The sequence below is a fragment of the Strigops habroptila genome, chromosome 9, assembly GCF_004027225.2.
Source record: "Strigops habroptila isolate Jane chromosome 9, bStrHab1.2.pri, whole genome shotgun sequence".
Lineage (NCBI taxonomy): Eukaryota > Metazoa > Chordata > Aves > Psittaciformes > Psittacidae > Strigops > Strigops habroptila.
In genome coordinates, this window is record NC_044285.2 from 22,648,137 (window position 1) to 22,673,918 (window position 25,782).

A 25,782-nucleotide genomic window follows, 5' to 3' on the forward strand; every position below is an offset into this window, starting at 1 on the left:
AGCATTGGCACGGCATTGGTACAGCACTGCTGGCTGTACCGTGCTGGGAGCGAAGCAGGGCTGGGACATGAGTGCAAACTCAGTCTCCAAACCTTCTGCGCTGGGACCCTCGGTAGGTGGGTGCCCCCAGCGTGAGCCTGGCTGAGAAGATGCTGGGAAAAATGTGTGTCCAAACCACATGCACCAGCCTCCCGTTGCAATGGGAAGCCTACAGCAGCAGAGCCCCCGGCTGGTCCGAGTGCTCCAATGGCATGTGGCTTCCCTCCTGTTCAGTAGCTTGTGTCTCACCGAGGCCCGTGGACCAAGTTAGACCAGTCTGGGCACCTCTTCCTGAATGGTGGGGGGGGGGGGGTATGAAAGTCCAAAATATCTGCTACCTGCATTGTTTCTGCACTGGGGATTCATGCCAATTATTCCCCATTGTCTTCAGTTCCTGTAGGAAGCCTTGTTTAACCTACCCCTTCACAGGAATGCAGCCCCCAGGAGCCTGTGTGGATATATTTAAACTTGCACAAAGCAGCACAATAGCCTTTGAATTCCCGACCCTGTGGCATCCGTCGGAAGCGTCGCATTTGGTGGGTCTGGGCTTTGGAGGCTGGAGCTGGGGCAGCCCAGCGAGGCTTTGGGCCTATGTGCCCACCCTCCACTCAGCAGTACATGGGGTCAGGATCGCTGCCGTGAGGTGGGAATTACCCTTTTCCTGCTGGCAGCGCCGGAGCAACAAAGGGGGACTGAGGCGAGATCGTGGCAGGTTCCTGTGGGCTCGGGGGGCTGCAGCGGCGCTGTGGCACGGTCTGGAGATGCTGCAGCCCTCAGCAGGGTGAGATGCTGGTGGGAGCCTTGGTCTGGGTGGCAGGTCCTGGCCCTTCTGAGGCCGTGCCTCACTCCAGCCTTCTCCCTGCCTCGGGGGCTGCCCAGTGCCGCTCCATGATGCGGAGAAGGGACACTGGGCACTGGGCTGGCACTGCTGGCTTGGTGCCTTCGCGGGGACGGAGCTGCACTGTGCAAGAGGAGCCCCTCTTTGGCTGAGGATCTGTCTTGATCCAGTAAACATCTCTTCACCAGCAGCTTTGATGCACAGCACGAGGGTCCCTAGGGAGCACTGGAGAGGAGCCGGCTCCTCGCTGTGCCACGCCTGTGTTGCAGCAGCAGCAGCACCGGTGCCTTCCCATGTTTGGGTCTGTGTCTTCTCCTGGCTCTTTCCCACAATGGACTTTGCTATGAGCCCAGCCTTGTCATGACTATGGTCGTTTTTCAGCACCTCTTCAGCCCAGCTCACCCTGGGAGAGCGGAGTTGTTCGGTGTCCTGCACTGAGACTTGGTGGTTCAGTAGGAAACGCTGAAGTGGGGATAGCTCAGTCCCCAAAGATGCTCATCCCCCAGTGCAGCCCCAGCGCTGTGAGTGCTGAGTGGGTGCTGCTTCTCCAGCTTCCGGAGAGGCTGAGGGGTTCCCCCTTGAAATGTGCTTCTCCTCGGCCACCCTGCCCCTCCAGGGACATGGGGGGTGTACCCCAGTGCCCGTGCCGCCTCGCCTTGCTTCTGGCTTAGTGAAGGAGCCAAGCTGTTGTGATGGGTGCAGGTAGGAAGTGGGGTGGGGGCTCCACTTGCTCTGTAGCTCATGGCTGTGGGCCCTGGCAGTGCCCAGCATGGGGCTGCATCGGTCAGGTCTCTGCCCGCAGCAGCTCTCTGTGGGGCTGGATGTGTCTCTGTGCATCATCCATTGGGGGGATAAGAGCCAGGACTTGCTCATGAGCCTTATGAGACAATGAGAGGCTGTTATGAAGCACCAGCTGGTGCCATGCTGCACTTGCGGCCGTGCCCTCCCCTCGTCCTTGCAGGGCTAGGGGCTCTGGCTGTTGCAGGGATGATTCCGGGCTGGAGCCGCATTGCCGCCGCGGCTGAGGAAGAGGGGAAGGACACGGAGCTGCCGGTGCGCTTGTGGAAGAGCTTGGAACAAAAGGCTGCTGTGATATGTGGTCAGGAGCTGCTGGTGCTGAGTTCCTGACAGCAGTGAGGACAAGCGGGTGGCAGGAGCGCCAGTGACAGCCAGAGAGGTGTGGGAGGGAGGTGGCAAGACCTGGAGCAGTGGCTCGGTGGGGAGGGGATGGGGGCCTGGGGGCTGCCAGGGAGCGGTGCCTGCGCCAGCTCGGTGCTGAGCCAGGGCCCCAGCTGCTGCTCAGTGACCTGGCTGGAGGCGGCTCGCTCCATCTGCGCCGGCCCGGGGAGTGTGGAGCTGATCCCAGCGCTGCTGCAGCCCCGGAGCCATGTGCCTGCAGGTGTCCCTGGCTCTGGCACTGCTGGGGCTGCGGGGCTGCGGTCCCTGTGCTGCGGTGGCAGCTCCGGCAGAGGGGCAGGGGCTGGGTTTCGGCAGCTCCAGGCAGAAGTGTGTGGCTGGGGAGGCTTGGATGGATGGACATGGTGTGAGGAGGGGTCTACGGTGGGCTGTTGCCTGCAGGGAGTGAGCCTGGCCACTGCGGTCCCTGGTTGTACTAACTGCTGGAACGTGGAGAGCCCGGGGGAGCTGCAGCACTTGATGGGAATCAAACCCTACCATGCTGTGAGTTGGAGGGGAGCAGAGAGATGCCCTGCGCTGCCTTGTGTCCCACCCACCCCAGGCCACAACAGGAGGAAGCAGGGGAAGGTTTCCATGCCACGTCTGTGGGAGTTGACCTGTAAGGCTCCTGGAGGAGAGGATACGTGATGTGTACCACTGCCGCGTGGGGTTTCTTTGGCCTACTCTGGCTGCTGAGCATCCACACCGTGTGGTTCTGCTGCGGTAGCTGGTGAGCAAGGCACAGGAAATCTGTCTGTGGTCTTCCTCTCATGTCAGACTTCAAACGCTGGAGCCTTTGGTGAGCACGTGCTGTGCTGAGGCCTCATGGGAGCACTCGGGGAGCTGCTGAGGCAGGTACAAAGAGGCGAAATCTTCGCTTCGACCAGGATGTAATGGGAGAAAAGCAGATAGGCTTTGTTTGGTGCCTGCCTCTCGTGTCTTGGAGGTAGATGAGGTCTCTCCCTGGAGGAGACCTTATGGGCTTTGGTCAGAGCATCCTTGTCCCCTGCAGGTTCTCTGGGACAAGCTCCTTGGAGCTGCTCTTGCTCTCCAGTGAGCTCCTCCGGAATGCAGCGGCGCTGGGCTCATGCTGAAGGCTTTGCCTCCACAGGTGAAGCATTGGCTCCATCTGTGGGGTCTGTCCTGGGCACTGCTGGGCTTGTGGTGCTTCCAAGATCCCCACAAAGTCCACGGAATGTGCTGGGGCCTGGGACCAGTGAATGGGGAACACTGTGATGCTTGTGTTCCTGCACAGTCCTGACCAACCTGAACCACTGCTACAAACACCCTTTGTGCTTCATCCCTCACCACAGTTAGCAGCTAATCAGCAGCCAATGGTTTAACCTTTGGCCAAAATATTGTCTAACATTTGGCTTTCCTGTTCTCACCATCCCTCCCCACATTGCGCTTTCTGGATCTTCAATTCACACTGGGAGAATCGGAGGTGGGTGCAGATGGGAAGGTCTCATGGCGTGGCCAGAACTAACAGTGTAATCAATGGATGTCTGCACGGCTGTGGAGGTGTCATTGACCATTTAAACCATGGGAGAGGCTTAGGTCCTGCACTGGCAGGAGGGGAAGGATGGCAGCGGAAGGTGCTGGGTTGTGGTGGTGTCTTTGGGGAGAGCCTGCTGCGGCCAAGGCTGCTTGTACATGTAGAGGATGATGGTGACGGGTACTGGGGGCTTCTGGAGCTGCCTGACAAATGGAGAGATGTTGTTGGGATGAAGAGGGAGAGAAGTGGGGTGGAAAATGCAGCACCCCAAAGCAGAGCAGCTCAAGGGGCAGCCCGGGCGCTGCTGCCGCTCTGCTGCTGCAGAGGGGGCGGCAGCAGTGGCTGAAGGGACATGCTGGACCAGTGATGCTAACGGGGGCTGGAGCCCTGGCTTGGGCTGTGCCTGTGCGTTGGTTGCCAAGGCTTGTGCAGGGTTTGCGTGGTGGGAATAGTCCCCTCTTAGGATGGGGTGGGGAAGAACCCCAACCAAAGCCAGTTGTGCGAGCTGCAAGGGCAGAGGTGTGTAGGGGGCACCCCACGATGTAGGGCCCTCCCCAGCCCTGGGAGTCCCACTCTGGCACTGGAGCCTGATGGGAGAAATTCAGGAGGAGGATGTGGTGGCGAAGTGGAACACTTCCATCCCCTCAGTCAGGACAACGGGGGCAGCAATGAAGATGGAATTCCCGGGACAGGAGGGATAAGGCACTGTGCAAATGGAGGCATGAAAGAGCAGCAGCTCCTGGGTGCCAGTGGGCTCCAGCCGGCTCTTCTGGAGTGAGTTCAGCAACGGAGCCAGCAGAAAGTAATCTCTCATTAAAAGCTGTTGCTGCTGCTTCATGGAAGCGCAGCTCTTGTGCTCTGCCCTTCATTTAGAGAGGTACAAGAGCTGAGGGAGCTGCAGAGCAGCCAGCTTTATTTTAGCACCCAGCAAATTGGCTGGGAAAATGCTTAAAGCTGATGTGGAGACGCCTGTGCTCCAGTGTGATGGATTAAGGACAACGGCGCGCGGCGGCCGCGCAGGAAATCCAGTTTAATCGGCATTGGGTTTTCCTGCTTTTTCAGGATTGCGATAAGGTGTTTGGGAGAGCGGCTGGGATGTGAATTATCGTGAGTTCTTCAGGCAGCCTCGGACAGATTCTCCAAGTTATTGAGGAAGCTGTGGAGGCAGGAGCTGTGGGAGGAGAGGCCAAGCTCCGTGTGGGGATTTTCAGCTTTCCTGGCTGGAGGCAGTGGGCGAACAGGTTGAAGGATGCTCCTCGTCCTCCAGAGAGTGAGGAGCACCCTTTAAAGCCTGAACTCGGTGTTAAGCACATGGAGCAGCTCCACATGTAGCAGCTCACCAAGCTGGCAAACCAAGCATGGAAAAATTGGGTGGCGCTTGGTGTGAACTGGCTGGAGGAGCCTGATTGAGCTCCCCATGCGCTCCTTCGTTAGGCAGGAAGCTGGTGCTGGTGCTAATCACATGCTCGGGGCTGTTTGTCCTCATGGGACCTCGGTTCTCTGGGTACAGCCTGGCTCCAAGGGCAGGGTTAGGGCAGTTCCTTGGCCAGGCTGGTGGCTGCAGGCGTGTGGGGCTGAGGGTGAAGGGCAGCCCCTCTGCCCCCCACACTGGGGGGATCCTGCTCAGCCAGGGTGGGGGCTCCGGGGCTGGGCTGCGGCTGCTGGAGGAGGGTTTCATTGTTCCCTGAGCAGTGATCCAGTGTTGAGCCGGTTTTCCCGAGGACGACAACGAGTACACAGACAACTGCTGCCCAGATTTGCTGTCCCGCTGTCAGGAGCCAATTAAGGAAAGGGTTGCCATGTTTGATTACATTTCTCTCTAACGTGCGGGTGGAGCAGCACCGCGGCTGCTTTCAGCCTCGTTTTTGGCTGAGCAATCCGGGCTGCAGTGTTTCTGAGGAAATAAAAACAGAACAACAAGAAAGGAGGGGGGGCGGGAAGGAAAGAAAGAAAGAAGAAAAGAAGAAATAGCACTTGCATGGAGACCATCAGCCTGCAGCATTGGGCTGGGCCTGAACAGGTCCGGAGAGCAGAGCTGTTTGCCCTGGGGGGCTCTGATGGGCTGGCAAAGCCCTGCCCGGTCTTGGTGCGAGGGAGAGCAGGAGGAATTTGAGGTGGACACACAAACTCTGGTAGAAGCAGGGGCTGGCAGAGGTCAGGAGGGCTTGCTGTAGCGGAAGGAGACCTGTGAGTGGATGGATGGATGGACGGACGTTGTTGAGTTTTATATGCCCTGTAACAGTCCAGGGCAGTGGGAGCTGCTGTGTCCAGCTCGGGAGAGGCTGGTGCTCGCTGTGCACAAGGTGCACTGACCCGTCACCATCAAATGGTAGTGAAGCCGGATGCATCTGGGACCAGGGTTTTAGCCTGATAAACCATCTTCATTTATACACTCATTCTATGCTGGTGCCTGCAGAGCACTGAGAATCACACCAGAATACAGCCAGCTCGTGTCTTGCATTGGGGTGAGCTGAGTGCTCCTCGGGCTGTGCATCCACCCGTGGGTAGGGGCAGGAGGACCCACCTCAAGACATAGTTATAGCCAAGCTCAAGGAGTGAAATCACGGTTGTTGGTTTTAAATGCAGATAAAATGAGTTGCGTTGATTTTTGGTATCCGAACTCTGTGGCATGGGGCTTGCATGGGGTGAGTGGGTGAGTGAGCAGCAGCGTCTGGCACCAGGGGCCACGGGGAGACCACAAGCGGAAGGAGCAGGAGGAATTTTGGGCTGCCTGAAGGTGGTCAGAGGCATCAGGGGGAATTTTGGGCTGGCTGACCATGTCCTTAGGTGATGTGCACTAGGATGTCCCTTCCCAGGGTAGTCAGGGTGATGATGTGAGCAGCATCCCCTCCTGCTGTTCCTCTCTCCTCCCTTTCCTAGTGGCGAATCTCTGTATTGAACGACCCTTGGTAGGGTTTGCTAAGGATGCCCCGTGTGCCCGTAGGGCTCCCCACACTTGTGCTGCTTCCAGTCTGCAGGTGGGGTTCAGAGCCTCTCAAGTGGGCTGCGACAGCCCTGCATGTGGGCTGGGAGGTGAGAGTGGGGAGGCACGGAGCAGCACATGGGGTGGTGTGTGGCACCCGTGGGTCTATGTGTATGACACCCGTGGGGAGGCGCATGTGACGCCCATAGGGATGTATGTGTGACACTCATGGAGAGGTGTGTGACATCCGTGAGTCTGTGCAGGGAGGGCAGGTCACAGTGATGCAGACCTCCAGCAGCGCGGGGCCTGCTGGCACCCACCTAAAGCTGGTCATTGCTGCCGTTGCACCGAGCTCAGGCGCCCCGTGGGTGCGCTGGAAGGATGCTGCATGTCTCTGTGTGTTGTACAATGGGGGAGATCCCGCCCTGGTGTTTCCAGAGCAGAATTGGTAGGTTTGTAATGTTAGTGCTGTGTTAAAATGCCAGCGCCCACAGTCACAGCCCTGCCCGGCTGCTGGGGACGTGGCCAGGGCTGCCGGACCCGTTGGCACAAGCAACACGTGCGGCTGTTTGTAACCCGTATTAATGTTTTATGGCGCTTGTATTGAGGGAGTTGATGACTCTGGAGCGAGCAGATTTTAATCTAATCAGCTATTCCTCATGCCATGTCAATCCTGGACATCAAAGCGAACATCAAAGCGGGAGGCATGAAAGGCTTCGGCGGCAGCGCCGGCTGCGTTGCCCAGGTGCAGGAGCTGCTGCTCCAGCCGCTTCCGGAGGCTCCACTCGGCTGTGTCGCATCTGAGCGATGCTGTCCCAGCAAGGAAAACAAGATTCCCGCAGGAGCGACCCTGGGGAGCAAGGCAAAAGGCTGGTTAAACGTTTTGCATCTGTTCTTGTCCCCGAATGCAGCGAAGCCGGGCAGGAGCGGACGGGAGCGCTCTGTGGGGACAGGCCCAGCCAAGAGTAGCGGTGTCTAAGGTTTAAAGCACAAGCACCAGGAGGAAGCGTGCACGGGGCTGCCCGGTGCTGCGGTGGTGATGGGGGGGTCGTGACTGTGCAGCGGAAGCCCCTGGTCCCACAGCGGGGCAGGGATGGCTGCTGCAGCCAGTGCGAGTGCTCCCGGGACCATGGCCAGGAGCATTTCCTCCCTCAGCCGTTTTCCCATGGCTGAGATGGGCTCCAAGGCTTGGGAAAGGCATCGGGGGTCGTGGGGAGGAAGCTGTTGGGAGCCTTCACGCTCTGCAGCTTCTGTGGATGTAGCTACTCTTCGCTGTGTCTCTTGGGGGGGGGAGTGAAATATGTGTATCTACATTAATATGTGCAAGGCTCACTCGGGCAGGCCCTGATAAGGCTGCTGCAGATTTACCATATCTAAATATCCAATTGCTTAATTTTATAAGCCTCTCGAGCTGGCGCAGGGAAGAGCTCAAGATCTCCTCCAGGCACTGGCGAATCCCATGCCAGGCGGCTCGGAGTAGATGGTGTGATAGGCACGGCAGCGCAGGCAGGTCCCAGCAGGGCACCCCGGGGATGCACCCATCCCAGGCGCTGGCACCAACCGGCAATGGGCAGGGTTGGCCGGTCTGGGCTGCTGCTGGCACCACGTACCAGCGAGGCTGGAACCAGCCCTGGAGCACGTGTGGGCATCGCTCGAGGCTTTGGAGCTGCTTGGCGGGTGGAGCTGGATCAGAGGATACCTGCCAATAGTGGGACCCACCGCTCCTGCTGCAGGCTGTGGAGGGGCTGTCAGTAACACGGGGCTGTCGGTGTGTGCCCCTGTGCCCACTGTGGACACGTCCTGCAGCCGGGATGGGGAGGGATCATGCCACCGGCATGGAGAGGTGTCCTACAGCCGGGATGGGGAGGGAGCTCAGTGGCTGCTGGGTGCATGGAGGGGACAGCGCTTGGGAGCACGTGGCGACACAGGTCATCTCTCAGGGTGCAGTGGGGAGCTCTGCAAAACCAGAGCTTGGGAGCAGTGCGACAGCAGGGCCAGTGGCCGCAGGGAGCCCGTCTCCAGCCTCGCGCAGGGGGAGTGATCTAAAATAGGAATGTTTGCCTCCTAGTGGAGTTGGTTTGGGCATCCCTGGCTGTCGCTGGGGTGCAGCGGAGGACAGCAGAGGTGGGACTCTGCAGGCCGTAATTTCCCTGCTCCTCCTTCCCTGCCCTGCTCCAACAGGCAGCACGGCGCGGGGGGACGGTACGTTAGAGCTCCCAACCCGCTTGCTCAGAGATTCCAGGACACGATTCGCGTTTTTCCCTCCACCAGAAGGCGATGGGACTGTGTGGCTGCTGGAGGGGGCAGTCGGAGCTTTATCTCTGCCATGCAGCGGAGCCTTTCTGCGCAGAAGCCAGCACGGCCCCCCCGCTCCTGCCTCGCGCTCGCAAGAAGAAACATGAAATCATGTGGTTTCTGCTGGGTTTGGCTTCAGCCTCGCTGTCCAAATCATCTTCTGGGCTGGGCTGCAGGGTGATGAAGAGCAGCTTCCTGCTGCCCTTCGTCCTGAGCATCCCTCCTGCCCCACAGCACCCCTGGGTGCCACTCTGAGCCAGTGGCTAGGCTCGGGTGGATGGTACCACGACGTGTCACCACGGCGATGGGCTCGTGTGAGCCTGGCTGGGTTGTGTGACAGCATCAGGGGGCAGAGAGCGTTGGGGTGCCATAGAGGTGACGTGTCCAACGTCCTCCGGGTGCCTGTTTCTGCCCAGGAGAGCCGCTGTCTGATGCCTCTGCTCTTGTCTCCGCAGGTACCAGCCCACCTTCCCTGGTTTTTGATGCTGAACCCAGATCGTTTTGACTAAAGATGGAAACACTGGAGTCAGAATTGACCTGCCCAATCTGCCTGGAGTTGTTTGAGGACCCCCTCTTGCTGCCGTGTGCCCACAGCCTCTGCTTCAGCTGCGCCCACCGCATCCTGGTGTCCAGCTGCTCCTCCAGTGAGTCCATCGAGCCCATCTCTGCCTTCCAGTGCCCCACGTGCCGCTATGTCATCTCCCTCAACCACCGGGGCCTGGAGGGCCTCAAGAGGAATGTGACCCTGCAGAACATCATTGACCGCTTCCAGAAGGCGTCCCTGAGCGGGCCGAACTCCCCTAGCGAGAGCCGCCGCGAGCGGACGTATCGCAACAGCCCAACCATGTCGGTGGCCGGCGAGAGGATCGCGTGCCAGTTCTGCGAGCAGGACCCGCCGCGGGACGCGGTGAAGACCTGCATCACCTGCGAGGTGTCCTACTGCGACCGCTGCCTGCGCGCCACACACCCCAACAAGAAGCCCTTCACCAGCCACCGGCTGGTGGAGCCCGTGCCCGACGCGCACTTCCGAGGGCTCACGTGCCTGGAGCACGAGAACGAGAAGGTGAACATGTACTGTGTCGCTGACGACCAGCTCATCTGTGCCTTATGCAAACTGGTGGGCCGCCACCGGGACCACCAAGTGGCGTCCCTCAGCGATCGCTTCGAGAAGCTGAAGGTAAGCGCCTGGTGAGGCGTCCGGGGGCTGCTGGTCGCTGCGGGCGGCGCTTGGAGCAGGGGCTGGTTTCAGCAGCACTAGCACCTCTTGTTTACGGCAAACAACTGGAAATACACGGGGTGCAGCTTGTGGGCTCCTCCAGGACCCTGGTACCAGGAGGCTGAGCTGGGTGTCACTTGCGCAGTTAAAGCAAAGACTTTGCTGGTTTGTTTTCCTCCCGGTGCATGTGTGCCAAGCGCAGGCACGGGCCCTTCTCCCCTGTGCCACTGGTGCCCAGCTTTGCCCCAGGAGCGTGGCTTTGCCCTGTCCTGGGAGAACTGAGGTGGTGAGGGGTGGCCTGGGGGACCCCCGGGTATGGTCCCCTCAGGCTACTGTGCTCGGGCTGTGGCTGTGCAGCCTTCTCGGATGATGGGAGTGGGATGTGGACATTTCCTTTGGGAAGCCTGTGGGCTGCTGTGTGGGGGAACCCTCCTGCTTTACATGTGCTTGAGGACCGCTGTGTCCCGAGGAGTGCTCTGGGGAGCACTTTTGTGCCCTCCTCAAGCAGGGCACTTTTGTGCCCTCCTTTTGTGCCCTCTTGTCCAAGCTGCTCCTCTATGCGAGGAGAGGGCCGGGCGCGGGGAGCTCTGGGGATGGATGGGCTGGGAGCGGCCCTGCAGAGGAGGACTTGGGGGTGCTGTTGGCGCGGAGAACAGGACATGAGCAGCCACATGTGCTCGTGGGAGGCTGGCGGGGATTTGGAGGCTGCTGAGGATCCCTCGTGGTCCCGTTGCCTTTGTCTCCCTTCCACCTGCTTCCTGCCGGGAGCAGCGCTCCCATCGCACAGAGCTCCATCGTGGGAGCCTGTTCTGAGGAAACCACAGCCCTGATTTCCTCCCGGCTGGAGTGGCAGGAACAGGCAATCGTCCTCCTGGCCCTCCACTTGCAGCATGTATCGATCCAGGCAGAATTGCTGTTCTGCCGCTCCTCAGGTAGGAGAGAGCAAACTCCCACGGATCCCTCTGGAGTACTTTGAAACTTCATTTCTATGCCATGGCTGTGCTGAATGTGATGTGAACCCGGGTGGGTGAGGTTTGACCTATATACAGGTAGAAATCCCTCTCCATCCCCTGTGCGTTCTGCATGAGTCTGCAGAACGCTTTTAATTCCCTTTTTATTTGATAGTAAGAAAATACATAGCTGGTCCTGCATGGTGTCAGGCTGGTGCAGCCACCACTGTGGCAGCAGTCCTATCCCCATTATAACCCTGCTCATGTGCTTCCAGCTGCTTCTTCCTTGGTCCTTTCTCCCCTAATGTTCCGGGCCTGTTCTGACCCAAAAGCGCTTTTCCTGGCTCTTTGTCTTGGTAATGTTTTCAGTGAAATCGAGCTGTCCACTCCTGTGGGCTTTATGGGCAGAAGCAATTCTTCTGTCCCTCTAGCAAAAATACAGAACTCTCTAGTTTTTATGTGCAGAACGGATTGTTTTATCACAAAGCGATGCCTGGAAAGAAACCGTCCACAGTGCCCAGCTTCCCACTGGTTCCCCTCCTGCCCTTCTCCAGACCCCCAAGCCTGATGGCAGTGCCCGATGCTGTGGCTGACACGGGGTCAGCGGTGGGAGGATGGTTGGTGCTGTGAGATGTCCTGGGCTTTGTTCCCGCCTCTGCAGGGGCTGTGTCCTGGTGGGGCTGCCCCGTGGCATGGGGGCCGCAATGTGCCCATGGAGGAGCTGGTGCTGGTTGGTATTTGCCATCAGGCCTCGCTGCACCTCTCACCACTGCACACGCCTTGCCGCGCTTCCTGGTGCACGGAGCCGTGCCAGCAGCCCCATCCCTAGTCCAGGACATTCTTTTTCCATGAGGAAATGTCTCAATTAGCAAATTGGGAACCTTAGAGAGAAACGACTGAGGATGTTTGCACGCAGCAAAACCTGGAGGAGAAACTGAAACCTTTGAATCTGTTCCCCCTGGTCCGCCCGTGTCAGCTGGCCAGGCAGAGCCATCGGGAGACACAAACCTCTGACAGCCTGGAGCGCGGCCGCAGCCAGCCCAGTTCTGCAGGTTGCCAGAACACCACGTTTTTCCCTTTTTAAATAACAGTCTTAAAAGTGGTTTTGGCCACGGAGGGAGCTCTTCTCTGCCTGCAGCGTTCTTCCTGTGCTGTTAACCCGCAGCTGGGAGGCCGCGGTGCCTCGGGTCTGCAGGGATGGCTTCCTCCTGGTCCTGGCTGCTCCATAGGGACCGTGGTTATGTGTCTGTAACCCCTGCCTCTGTCTGTGTGTCCATTGGGCTTGCTCTGGGTGGCTGTTTTCCTACTGCTCCCCCCCCACTGCAGCACTCGCATGGGATCAATGCCGAGCTCTACCAGCAGAGTCAATATTTGCATTAGTGCTTTGTGTTGTCTTCCTTCTGCAGCCCCAGTCTGTCGCTCTGACCACAAACCTGGCAGCAGTGAAATCCTTGCAAGTGCCTGACATACTTGAGGCCATTAAACTTGAGGCTGGTGGGATGCTGCTGCCGAGAACCGCAGCTGATGGAGCTGATGCTGCCCCACGGCTCCGTGCCTCCCTTCTGTTTCTGAGCTGTTGGTGGTGGAGCTGCTGTTAATGCTGTCAATGGAGCAGCATCCAGGCAGCTCCCCAGGAGCTGTGCTGTGCTGCACTGGGGCGGTGAGCCCTGGGCTGCAGCTGCTCTTCAGCTCCGGCTTTGATCCCATAGCTCGAGCGAGCTGGAAACGCCTTTCAGCTTGGGGGTTTTGATGGAAAATTGGGTTTTGAAGCAAATAACCTCTTTCTGTCAAAGGGCCACGCTTCCCACAATGATCTGTGGTGGGAAATTCCTACCCCCGCCCTTAGGAGAGCTAAAACCCTTGTGTCTAAACCATAAGCCATCTCCCAGAGCTCCCCTTCCCCTCTGAGCTGGTTTTCTATCATACACCCCCAGTGCGTGCCTGCAGCACAGAGGCTCTGCAGCAATCTGCCCATAGCACATTATACACCTCAAGGTGCTTTGGGAGCCATCCCTAATCCCTTCAGCATGTTATGGCTTTTTATTTTGTGCGTTTTCAGCTCTGCTTGTTTCTATTGTACAGAAGTGAGTGGTTTTCCTGGCCTGTGGTAAATCCAAGTTGTGAATGGGGCTGAGGCTTGGGACCTCCCCGCAGCTGTCACATCATGCCCGTTTCCTTGGGATAAAGGAGTTCTCGCTTGGGTTATGCTGCTGTTCACCAGCTTCTCCACAGAGCAGCTCCACTGCTGTGTGCTCCACCTCGGACATCAGCCCACCAGCTCCAGCAGCCGCTGTCAGGAATGCTGCAGGCACCTGGGATGCTGACGGTGCAGAGCAGCCACAGTTGTTTCCAACCCCAGCCATCCAACACTTGGATTCACCGCGGCGAAAGCATCCACCTCTTTTGAAGATGGACAGGGAGGGGCTTCCCGCTTCCATCCCCTTTGGTGGGACTTGCAGCTCTGGTGCTTGTGAGATGGGAGATGCGAATTTGAGGGACCATGTGGGATGCCAGGCAGGACGGGCTGAAGGTCGAAGCACCAGCATCACCTACATGCCCGTGATGGATGCAGCAGCATCCTGTATCCCTGGGAAGGCTCCTCACCAAGGATTATCAACTACACAAGGGAAGGGAACAACAGCTCTTTGGGTAGGAAAGTGCTTCGTGACAGAGGGGTTGTTCCCCAGCGCTACTGCTGCGTGGGCCTGGCTGTGGGTGCTCAAAGTGCACCAGGATTTTGGTGCTTGTTCTCCTTCCCAGTGTCTTCAGGAGGGCTTGGGATGTTTAGCACAATTGGTGGCAAGGAACATCCGTCAGCTCGGCTCGCGGGCTGAAATCCACATTAAAGATCAAATTAAAAACATATGGAGATTAAGAGCAAAACTAATGGCTTGACCTAGATAAAGCGTGTGTGGGGGCGCAGCCCTCTATGTGCCGGGTGAGATTGCTACGATTGTAAATGCAGATGCTGGAAGCTCGGAGCTGTCTGAGCACGGCCCCAGCCCTGCCTGTGCTGTGCCAGGCACCAGGCACCCTTCACCCTGTGAAGGGGAGATGGCAGCAAGAAGAGCTGGGGCTGGCTCCTCCATCCAGGACTTGCAGTGGGAGCGGTTTCCAGAGAGAGCTCTTTGCCTTAATGACTCGCTGCTGTCCTTTGCTTCTCCATCTGCTCCATTCCCTTTGTGGGAACAGGATAAGGGCCAGCTCAGAGGAGGCTTTTCCTTTGCTGTTGCGGAGGCTTCTGTTGATTGACAGGTTGGAAGTGCCAAAAAAAGAAGAGAAAGATGTGTTTTGTAACACATCCACTCTTTGCTGAAGGAAGAGCAGTAAGCTGGGTGGAAAGCCCCGTGTCTGTGATGCTGCAGAGGGGTGCGCTGCCTCCAGCGGGTTAATGTGAGTGGGACTCGGGATTCAAGGACAACCCAGAGCTCCCCGTGCTAGACACGCAGGAGGCTGGTAGTTAGTGCAAGGCTCTGGAGAGAGCAGAGGGGTAGAAAGATAAGGAAAAGCCCTCCCTTCGTGCTGCAGTGTAGGACTTCTTCACCCTAGGACTTGTGGATGTGTTCTCTATTGCACTGCGTGAGTCACTGAGATTGCTGCTTAATTTATAATGTACCATGCTGCTGCCATGGGGCTAAACTGACTTTCCAGACGTATCTGTACGCATTTCCCCACGCAAGGAAGGGTTAGCTGAGAACAGGGGTTACAACTGCGGCTGCTGTGACTCCTACACGCAGCGCGGGGCTGCACCAGCAGCCGTACAGAGGCTCTGGCTGCGCTGTAGCTGTCGGCTCCGTTACCCGCAGCCAGACATGCGTCTGTGCTTCCCTCCGGACCCGCTTGAGGAAGGGATGTGACCTCACCTGAGCTTGTCCCAGCCCAGGCTCATGGTGGTGCGAGCCTGGACTGCCGCTCTGGGGACACTGGTGGGGTGGCCCATGGTCGCCTGCGGGTGCCACAGCCCTGGGGGTCCTGCAGAGAGGCTGCAAGACCCCCTGGTGCAGCCCTGGCTGAGTTCAGGCTCCCTGTGGCAGCTGCGAGGCCAGCGCAGCTGAGTCCATCGCTTGTGGCTGTGCCAGAGAGCCAGGCACCCGCACCATGAGTTGCTGCAGCCACGGGGCCGTGAGGGGGCTGCAGCACAGCCCCTGCGATCGATGGGTGTTCTGGGGCAGGCAGAGCCCCTGCTTCCCCTGCCAGCCTCCTCAGCGGCCTCTTCTGCATTCTGTGCACGAGCCCAGGCATCATCTCCACTCCCCAGCAAGCTCCTGAGGCTTTCCAGCATCGACTTTCCTCCTAAGCCAGGTAGACAGTGTGTGGCGGGGGAAAACACTGTGTTTTTATGGTTATTTCAGATCGAGTTTGTAACCTAGTGACTGGTTACGTGATCTCTCTGAGCAGGGAAGACCTGTGCCCCAAAACAGGGTCCCCAGCCCAGTGTTATACTCCCCATCATTCTGTTTGCAGGGGCAACCAAGCACCTTGCAGAGCAGCCAGCACTGACCTGATGTTGAGCACGTGCAGAAGAGCATCTCACTTTGTCCCTGCTGCAGATAAAGGCCGCTGGTCCCCTGCCAGGCTCCCCTCTGGCAGGTCACGAGTGCCCTTTGGGTGCTGTGTGGTGGGTGCCGGTCATTGCTGCAGGGTGGGTGCCGAGACTGCAACCGGTGCAGGACCCCTCATTGGGAAGCTGAAAGGTCCTGGGAGGTCCATCACGTCTGCACGAGTCCTGGGCACCAGGTTCCCCCTCAGAAACCTGCTGTTAGGGGAGGGCTCAGGTTTTTACCTTTATTATCAAACTGCACTGTTGTGGGTCATGAGACATCAAACTGAGCCCGCGCTGGCAAGGTGCATCTCTCGCTTTTTCTGACACCATGTTCACATCCAGGGTGCTTTCAGCATTTGTTGTTACTATCTCCAGAGCAGCTTGAGCTGGAAAATGAAAGTGCAAAGCTGTGCAGAAATCACTCAGCAACATGGTGATTGGGATGAAGCTGAAGGATTAATCTCCAGCGTTCGCATCCCGTGCGACAGCAGCCCGGAACTGAGTCTGTTCTGGAAGAGGCGAGATGGTAAATAGATGGAGTCATTTTGAAATAACGTCAGAAAAGTGGTGCCACCTTCCTTTATTGCAGCCCCCACTCCAAATGCTGGGTTTTCCATGACCCTGTAGATAAGCAGGGCTGGAAACGCAGTGTTTCCGCTCTGAGAGCTTTCCTCTGGGGTGAACCAGGCGCGAGAACGTGCCTGGGTTCCGAGGGGGGGCGGGGAGGTGGTTTTGGCAGAAGCTGTTGCACCAGTAAATTAAAAATGAAAAATTCATGAGTGCATCAGATCGTGCGAGTGCAGCAGCTCCGGGTCGCTGGGGTTCGGTCCTTGTTTAACTCTGAGCCTCACGATGGTTGACTCTTATGCAGTGGTTTAGCTGGGTAGGAATAATACGTGTAGAGGTGCTGACCATGCCTCCTGCCAGCGCCAGAGGCAGGAGGCATGGGCAGCATGGGGCAGGATGGCAGGATGGGGAGAGAGATGCAGGCACTGGACATCCACGGGGTCATGCTCAAAGGGGCTGGTGGAGGAGCGGGGTGCGTTGTGAGGGAAGGAGCTTCCTCCCTGCAGCAAGAAGCTGGGTTCATGGCCCTTTGTGAAGGTTTTCTTGCTTGTGTCCTAGGCCTTGGGGCTTATAGAGTGCCAAGAAAATGAACAATGAACAGAAAGCAGTCTCTGGCTTCCACTTCCTTGGAGAGTGATCTATCCCTGGGCTTTGGGAGGAGGGAGACATGAGAATGAGCAGGAGACCATTGGTCAGCAGCATGTGTCCTGCTGGGAGCCGGGCTCTGGGTGCTGGTGCCTCAGTCTCCTGGACAGAGGTCTGGTGGCCTCAGCCCGGTGTTGAGTTTGGGAGATGCTGCCTGTTGGTTGTGCTGATGAGTCTCACTCTGAGTGCTGCTTTGCACGACCGTTGGGTGCTGGGTGCTGCAGACCTGCAGTAACACCTTCAAACGCTGCAGGAAATGAGGTCTTGAGCATCCGCAGAGCCCTGCTGTGGCTTTCACCGGGCTCCTCTGCGGCAGGGGTGTCCCTCACATGGCTCCCGTGTGAGGGGATGGGTTTAGCAGTTGAGTTTTCAGTGCTATTTCTGGAGAAGGGGGAAAATCTGACTCTCGACACTGCTTTCCAGCATAAACAAACACATGCCAGGCCTTGAGCCGTGGCCCCACACTTCTTCAAGCCAATTTGTGTTCCCATCAAACCTGAGCTTTGTTCTCATCACCCCATGTCGTGTGGTTTAACAGAGGGTTTTCCCCCTGTCTGTAAACAGGCTTGTTAACAGTGCAGCTGCTTTTGTGGTGTAGTTTTCCTCGTAGCATCTCTCTGGGTGCCCCAGATCTGTGTTATCTTTTGCAGCTTCTGAATTCCCATTTAATCCCGATTCTTCTCTCTCTGTGCTCCTGCTGCTTCTCTGCAGTGTCAGCTCTCTCAGAGAGGGAAAACTCACCCCTGGCACACAGTTTCCTCCCCAGAACAGGTACTTGTGTTTCCTGAAACAACTGTAAGCTGTTTCCTTTGCAGGGCTTCTGTTCCATGTTCTTGCTGAGGGCCTGAGCTGGACTCCAGGTCTCCTGGTTCTGTGTGAATAGACTTTTAAATAAATAAAAACAGATAAAGGATTATATTGGTTTTATTTATTTAAATAAATACCTGCAGTCCGGTGCCCAGCTCGGGAGCCCCCTGCACAAGAGCTACACAGAGCCATGGAGCTGCTGCGAGGGCTGGAGCAGCTCTGCTCTGGAGCCAGGCTGAGAGAGCTGGGCTGGGGCAGCCTGGAGAAGAGAAGGCTCCTGAAGGGGAGACCTTAGAGCAGCTCCAGTGCCTAAAGGGGCTCCAGGAAACCTGGAGAGGGGCTTTGGACAAGGGCCTGTAGGGACAGGACAAGGGGAATGGCTTTAACCTGCCAGAGGGGAGATTGAGATGAGCTCTGAGGCAGAAGCTCTTCCCTGTGAGGGTGCTGAGGCGCTGGTATAGGGTGCCCAGAGAAGCTGTGGCTGCCCCATCCCTGGCAGTGTTCAAGGCCAGGTTGGACACAGGGGCTTGGAGCAACCTGCTCTAGTGGAAGGTGTCCCTGCCCATGGCAGGGGGTTGGAGCTTCGGTGAGCATTAAGGTCTCTTCAACCCAAACCAGGCTGTGACTGTGTGGTTCTGTGAAGTCCAGCCATAGTGGGTAGCCTCCCTGGGAAGGGGAGAGGGCTCTGGGCACGTGTCCTGCAGCCCCTCTGCTGCCGGCACCCGGAGCCTGTGCTCTCCCAAACAGCCTCTTTGCCACAAGATGAATATTCCTGCCCCGAGTAGCTGTTGTTTAATATTCCGGATATCTGGCGCGATGGGGGCAATGAATATTCAGGAGTGTGAATTAGCATAGCTCGGTTAATTGTGCTCCCTGAGCTCGCAGCTATTCGCGGCGTGTACTCTCGCCTGGAAAACGAGAGCAGCAGTTCAGTATCTCCAAGTAATTTGGAGGGTTGGTTGCATGCACTGGGGTGAGCGTCATCTGAATTCGTTAGCAGGCTCAAAGTCATGCTCCAAGATGCTGAATATTGCTATTATTATCACATTAGACCCTTAAATAGGCTTACAGGTGTCATTAAGTGATTTTACCATGACAGATGACATGCTTTTTAAAAACCCCACTTTGAATGTCATAGAATTATAGAATCATCCGCTCCGTGTGGTTTGATGTGCCCTTTTATAGAAATCCATGCACAACAGCAGCACCTCTGCTGACAAAAATCCTTCTGGATTGGGAATGGAAGTGGATCTTGGGGCCTCAAGATGAGAGGTGCGTGGGGTGACCTGCGCTACTCTTCCCACTGGTGTCTCTCGGCTCCTGCTTTGGGATTTCTCTTCAGCGTGCTGGCCCCAGGGAGACCATCCCGCTGCTGGAGGGGGCACATTATCCACTATGGAGCTGAGCGCATCCCATGGAGCTGGCAGCTCCAGCTCCTGATGGGTGCTGTGGCCGTGCCTTTGACCTTAAAGCTCTTTTCCAGCCTAAATAATTCCCTGCGTGGCTGGTAGATCAGCCCACCTCGCTTTGATCTTTATCTGGAAACAGGTATGTCTGTGGTGAGGAAAGCAGAGGTGTGTCCCCAAAACCTCCTGAGCTGCTTCCAGATGAACGAGTTCTTACACCTCGAATAATTTCTGGGAGCTGGGTGGTCCATGGGAGCCACATCTGCAGCAGCTGCAGAGCCCTGTCCTCACAGGGTGACAGTCCTCCTGACCTGCCTTTCCCTTGTGATGGGGGTCTGGCTGTGCACAGCAGGGTTAGGGCTGCCTTTGGGTGCTTGTCGTGTCTGTGTGAGCTGGGGAGCTGATGTGTTGGTTTTGGGGCATAAATCAGTGTCCTCGTCTTTGCTGCATGGAGCAAAAGAGTCTTAGGTGTGAAGAGTAGAGATTTCTGGTCATCTCCCTCTCTAAGGTGCGGATCAGGTGTCTCTTCTGCTCCTGCAGTTCCCTTCATTCTGTTCAGTTTATTTGGGAATGTGTTTTGCTTCGGTGGGAACCTGCCCCTGGGGGGATCTCTAGTGTTGTCACCTGCAAGCTGCTCCACGTGGCTCTGATCCTGTCACCTTTGTGCAGGCCATGCTTCACTGCATGACCTCTAGAGGCAGATCTCGGCTCCCACAGGGAGAGACCGGAGCAGCCGAGGCCAGGATGGAGCTGCAGGTGGCTGGGATGCTCCTCCATGGGATGCTTTTCCCACCTGTGAAAGCAATGGGATTATCCAGCTGCATCCGGCCACCTCCTCCCAGCGCAGCCCTTTTGGAGCCGGTTGGAGCGCAGCTGCCTGGGAGCACAGGAGCTGCCTGGGAGCGGCTTTGGGCTGTGATCTGAACAGTGCCGGCCCAGCACCCCGCTCGTCCTCCACGGCCAGTATCCCGCCCTGCGGGGACGGGAAGTGTGTGGATGGAGAAAGCTCATGCAGCTGCACCTTGGCCGGTGGCCGCTGGGCAGGGAAGGGGTTCATGGTGCTGCCCCTGCCAAAGCCCATCTGGTTGTGAGGGGCCAGGATTCGGGCGTTCCAGTTTCCAGCATCAGTGGGATGAGCAGCCGGGTCCTCATGGGGCTGCTGATAGAGCTGGGAGGCTGCCGGCACCTCTGGTCTATGGGCTGAGCTCAGACAACTAATGTGCAGAACGGTGTGTGTCGTGCAGGATGTGCCAAGGCAATAAACCCAGATCACTCCCTTGCTTCCCGAAAGGGCTTTTGGGAAGCAGACATCCAGCGTCCAAGGGGAAACGTGCAGGAGTTGTCTTCCAGCTCGTGCTCTTTGGCTTTGTTTATTTTTATGGTGATATTGGAAAGTCCAGGTCACGAGGCGAAAGGGCCCGATGGATCCACCCACAGCAGCTCCATGGCCTGGCAATCGGCTTGTGCTTGTGGCGGAGAGATCCACAAAAACCCAGCCTATAATGTAAAACATTAAAAAAAGGCAAAAAGCCCCTTTGTGGCGTTCCGGGGCGGGAATTGTGTCCTGCCTGAAGCTCTCCCTGTACAGCGGAGAAGGAGCCGTTTCCAAGAGCAGAGTATCAAGGGTAGCGGGTCTGCAGCTAACGGAATGGGAAGCTGCTTTCTGGAGCGTATTTGTGGAGGTTTATCTCAAAATGACTTTTCCTGAGTACTTCCATACCGCTCTGGATGGAATCCTTCCCAACAGCTCATGTGGGGAGCTGTTTGTTACTGACATTTGATGGAGGTTTGTGGGTTTATTGGGTGCAGGAATTTAAAGCTGGATATTCTGCGATGGTGTCTGCAGGTGTAAAACTGGGTGAGGGTCTCAGGTAGCAGTGACCCCCGTGGTGATGCCCGAGGAATGCTGGTGGTTTATGAGAGGATTCACTCTCTAAAGCCATGAGAGTTCAAGTCTGAATTTCTTCCCAGGCACATACAGGTCCCAACAAACACCTTTTGACCAGAGCCTCCTGGTACATGGAGCCTTGGCAGCCACCCAGGCAGGCTGGAGATGGAAAGGTGCTCAGTGTGGTGGGGAAAGGAGCCTGGGCTGGGGGTACCCAGCTTAGCAACGCTGGAACATGAACATGCTGATCTTGTTTTGAGTGTGCAAGGTGAGGACAGATGCAGAAGGTTATTTATGTGCCTGAGACGCAGAGATGGGCAACAGGAAACGTTTGATGGTTTTCATGGCGTTCTCCTCCTGGATGCTCTCCAGCACTGGCATGGGGACCATGGTGGGTGATGTTCTCCAGAGGCAGGGCTGGTGAAGGAGACACAGCTGCAGTTGCTGGCAGTTGCTGGGTCATGGGTTCTGCTTCTAGAGAAGGTATTTGTCCTTCCTGACTCCTTGAGCGCTGCTGGAACTGTGCCCTGGCCAGTGGCCTCTTCCCAAGCTCTGCTAATGCTGCTGGCACATCCCTCGGTGAGATCAAGACCTGCTGCAAGAAATACCTTTCCTGGGACAGCTCTGTCAGCTCTGGAGGCACCCCCTCTGTGGAGGCTCTGAGAGCTGCAGGATGACGGGGGGCTTGGCTGCCTCTCCTGGGGCCTCGGAGCAGCACATCCCATCAGGAATACCCTCATCCTCCCCATCAGGGCGTGCACACAGGCGCTGCTGGGAACCCGTGGGTCCCATGCTAATGCAAACACACGTCGGTTGCTTGGGACCAGAGCGGTGCTCGCAGGAATCCCGTTGTCTGTCTCTTGGGCTGATGCTTCCATTGGTGACAAAGGGCTGGTTATTTATTTCTCAGTCTTCACCTCTTGTTTTGGCTTTCCTTAGACACGTCTCCCATGCTGCACATGCAGGGTCTGCTCCCAAGCTGCCGTGGCCAGGATGCGGCACAGAGCCGCATCTCTGGCATGGCCGGGCAGGATGCGTCCCTCCGGCGCCAGGGCCATCGTGTCCGATGGGCATTCCCAGCCAGCAGCAGCTGCAGGGGATGCGCAGGGGTTGTGTGGCCACTTGGGAAACATTCATGTTAAAGTTTAGGGCTGGGGGGAAGCTGAAGGAGGATGGCACAGCCCCGGGCAGGGCCCAGGGCCCCGTCCTCTGCAGGGATGCCCTTGGCACCCTTGCTGCTGCAGTGCCCCTCCATTGGGAGTCCTGTGCGGGATTAGCTCAAACCCTTCTGCATCATCCCTTTCCACTTAATCTAATGCCGCTTGATTCTTGAAGCTGTGATTTTAGTTTGACAGTGTTCCTTGTCAGTCCCAGCAGGAAATATGTTAGGGACCAGTTGGGAAACAGAGGGGAAAGAAAATTACCAGAAGGTTTTTTCACATCTTTGATCTATCCCATTTATTTATTTATTTATTATCAGCAGCGAGCGCGGCGAGAGGCTCAGCATCCTCCTGCAATCTGTTTGCTGCTCTCTGGGTACTGGCGGATGACACCAGCTGGGCTGGCAAAAAAAACCCCTCTTAAAAAAGAAGAATCCCGAGCCCGCATTAGCAGTTAAACACGGCCCTCGCTCAGCTCCAGAGCTTAATCCATCTTCCACTTTTTCCCCTTTCGTTTCAATCCGAGTCCCGGTGTGAGGATGCACAGAGCTCTGCACCGAGCAGATGTGAGGTAGTTCGTATATAACCCACGCAGGGTTAATGAAGGTGACGCACGAGCGCGGTGGTGCTGCTGTGGCTGCGGGAGTGGGCTGAGACTGGAGGCTTGAAAGGGAGGGAGGGAGGAGGCCAAAGACAGGGGCTCAGACCCCCTGTTTGGGAGGCGAACACGTGGGGCCTTGAAGAGCTGGTGGGTCATGGAACTAAAAATGGTTGTTTCTGCTCATGGCGGGGCTGGCTCAGCTCTCCCTTGGGTCCTGACTTGTGGAGTGATGGTTGATCACTGCTGTGATGGAGCACAAGGTGGAGGATGCCTTTGGGTCACACCTCTGAGCATGGGGTTTCAATATGCTGCACTCGTACCACTTGCCAAGAGGGATTTCAGTTGGAGCATCTCTGATTCCCAGGAGGGATTTGCTGGAGGATACACACGCTTGGGGAGCAGTGGGCTCAATCCTCACTTGGGAGCCCAAATCGCCCCCTGGGCCAGTCCTTCCAACAAGCTGTTGGGGCTGCCTCCTTCTCATTTCCCTGCTGCTTTGCAGCTCTCATTTCCATGTTTTATCCTCTGCTGCAGGGTTTGAGCAAGTTCTGGAGCCCACTGTTAATGGCAGCCCCCAGTGAGGTGTTGCACTCATTGAGCACATCATGGGATAAATCATCTCATAAATTACAGATGAAAGCAGCTCCTCTGCACTCAGTGGTGTCCCCACAAAGGAAGCCGCGTGGTTTTAATACAGCAGCGTGGACAAAGCCCCTTTTATATCAGACTGGAACCTTGGGAAAGGAGGCTGAAATCTGATGTGGGAACCACTCCTTTTCCCACTCATCTTCCCCCCATCCCCTTTGGAAGGCGCTTAGCTGCATGAGGGTAGGAGTGTGCTTTCGGCAGCCTCCCCTGACCCCAGTGGCATGGGCCAGGCTGGGGTGCTTTTCCCCCATCCCTTTCCTCCAAGCTGGAGGGGTTATGGGGGAGCAGGAGGATGCTTTGCTGCAGAGCTGCGTCACCGTGGGGCTTGGCCAGCCTGGCAGCAGGACAATGTGGGGTTTTCATGTGAATATGCCCTTGTTTCCCAAAACATAGCACAATATCCCGCCCAGAGCAGCGCGGTTGTGATCCAGGCCTAGAGCCGCCTGCGTTCTGATCTCTCTCTTCTTTACCAGCATGTGCTGCCCTGGGAGGAGCTGAACATTTCTGCTGTTGGAGGACACATCCTGGGGAGCAGGGCTGCAGTTTCTGGGCATTTATGAACCAACCCGTGTCCTTAGCCCCTGAGTCCATTTGCTTTGGCAATGGACCCTTTCGAAACAACTTTGGGGTCCTTTCGCTGTCTGAGTTTGCCTCAAGGTGATGCAGAGTCTCTGTGTATAGTTAAGGGACAAAGGATTTTGCTGGGAGCAATGAGGGTTTTAGCCGCGTATTGCTGAGAAGGGAGACGTGTCGGGATGTAGCTGTTCCTTCTCCCCCAGGGATGCTGTGGCTCTTTCTTTGGCTTTGTTTCTTCCCTGCATAGAAAACCCAGCAGTTTCGTTGTTGGTGTTGGTGTTGGAAGGAGCAGGTCAATCCCCCTGCTCAGAGGCAGCTCTGTTGTTGGTGCCAGAGGGAGCAGGTCAATCTCCCTGCTTGGCAGCAGCAGGTTACTAATGGGGGGCGCAGCTTAAGCTCTCGGTGCAGTGACAGACCGAGCTCATCCCCAGCATTTCCATGGGATGCGAGGCTTGGACCTGATTTGAAGCTTTATTTATGGAAGCTTCTCCCTCAGTTCTTCTGCTCATAGCTGGGGCTGAGGGCAGGGCAAGCACGCAGCAGCATGCCATGACCTCTCTGCGTGGCTGGTGCTGCGACCGATAGACCGTGCATGGTGCTCAGAGGGATGCGGTGTTATTCCCAGTGCAAAACTTGTCCGTCTTCTCTGTCTAAAATGGGACAGGGCTGGGATGAATCAAAATCTTCTGTGGCCAGAGCGTTCCTGTCTGGATCCAGAGGCCTGTGTGCAGCCCAGCTCAGCGTGCTCCCACAGGGGACTCTGCCTGGCAGCATCCAACCACTGCAGGATAGAGAGTAATGAAAGGGATGGCTTGGAAAGAATTTAAGCCCGAGCCATGCCCGACCAGGGAATTTATCTTTCACATTATCCACAGCTGAGCTTTGTTTAACCTTGGATAATTCTTCTTGGGTAAGCGAGAAGGCCCCGCACACCTACAGCGGTATCTGTGGGTGAGCTTATGTAGTGCTCAGGATCAGCTTTCCAAACTGCTGCAATGGAAAAACAGAATTGCAATGTTAATTGGGCTGGATTCAGAGACCGTGACAAGGCCTCTTACAGAAGATGTATGCTTGCAGACGAGCCTGCCAACACATACATTAGCAGTGTCAGAGGGAACAAAAAGTTCCCGTTTAGCAAAGATTAGCTTCTAAAGAACGATGAGGGGAACGGGAAGAAAAATAAGGGAAAGAAAAGAAAACAAGATAAAGGTTTTCCGAGTAACCCTCTTTGTGGAGGGCTCTGCCAGGAAGATCAATGCGGTGGGTTTATTTCTGTGCCTTGACACTGCTAAATTCTGAAAGGGTCTTTTGACCCATCGGTGAATGTGCAGGAAGGAGCTGCTGGGGATGAGGGGCCGGGGGTGGGCAGGGTTTCACGATGGTAACACAGGAGCTGCCTCAGAAAGTGCCTCGAGGGCCTCAGCTGATGGGATCCTGCGCACTGGTTCTGGTGGTGAAGGGTGGGAGAGGTGAGGCTGTGAGTTTGCTGCGTATGGGAGCTCCCCGTGTTCCTCCCATGTGCAGAGTCCTCCCATGTCCTCTCTCTGCTGCTGACCTTCCTCCAGGAGCTACTGCAGGAGCTTCCAGGCTTGCTTGATGCCCCCTCTCCATGCCCATCATGGTTTGGGAGCAAGCCCGAGACCTGGGGAGCCAGGATGCTCTGCAGCAGCTCCCTGTATTGCTCCTGTGCTTCCCACCAAAGTCAGGTGAAACTCCAGCCATCCTGGTCTCCAGTGGGACCATGGATGGGGCAGAGGGTGCCACCAGTGCAAGTGCTTATCCCAGTTACCTGGGGGTTTTGGGAAGCCAGTCCTTGGCAAGGAGAGGGGATGCAACCTCAGCTCCATGTCAGACGCAGCCTCCCAGGGCTGGTTTGTGTGTTACTGTCAGACTCTGGAGGGAGGCTCAGAGCTGACTCAGACCCACTCCAAGAGCTGGCAGCAAGAACCTGGAGGCGCAGGAGAGCCCATGAGCTGTGTGTTGGTTTTCTGAAGCTCTTGGGATTTTCC

General features: G+C 56.8%; 1 protein-coding gene across 1 annotated transcript in view; it reads left to right on the forward strand.

The window, feature by feature from the left end:
- Positions 1–25,782, forward strand: part of MID2 (midline 2) — a 65,867-nt gene that overhangs the window by 9,645 nt on the left and 30,440 nt on the right. Inside the window, exon 2 of the mRNA XM_030498607.1 lies at positions 9,222–9,943. Coding sequence (XP_030354467.1) covers positions 9,278–9,943 — 666 coding nt within the window. The 5' untranslated portion in view covers positions 9,222–9,277. The remainder of the gene's footprint in view (positions 1–9,221; positions 9,944–25,782) is intronic.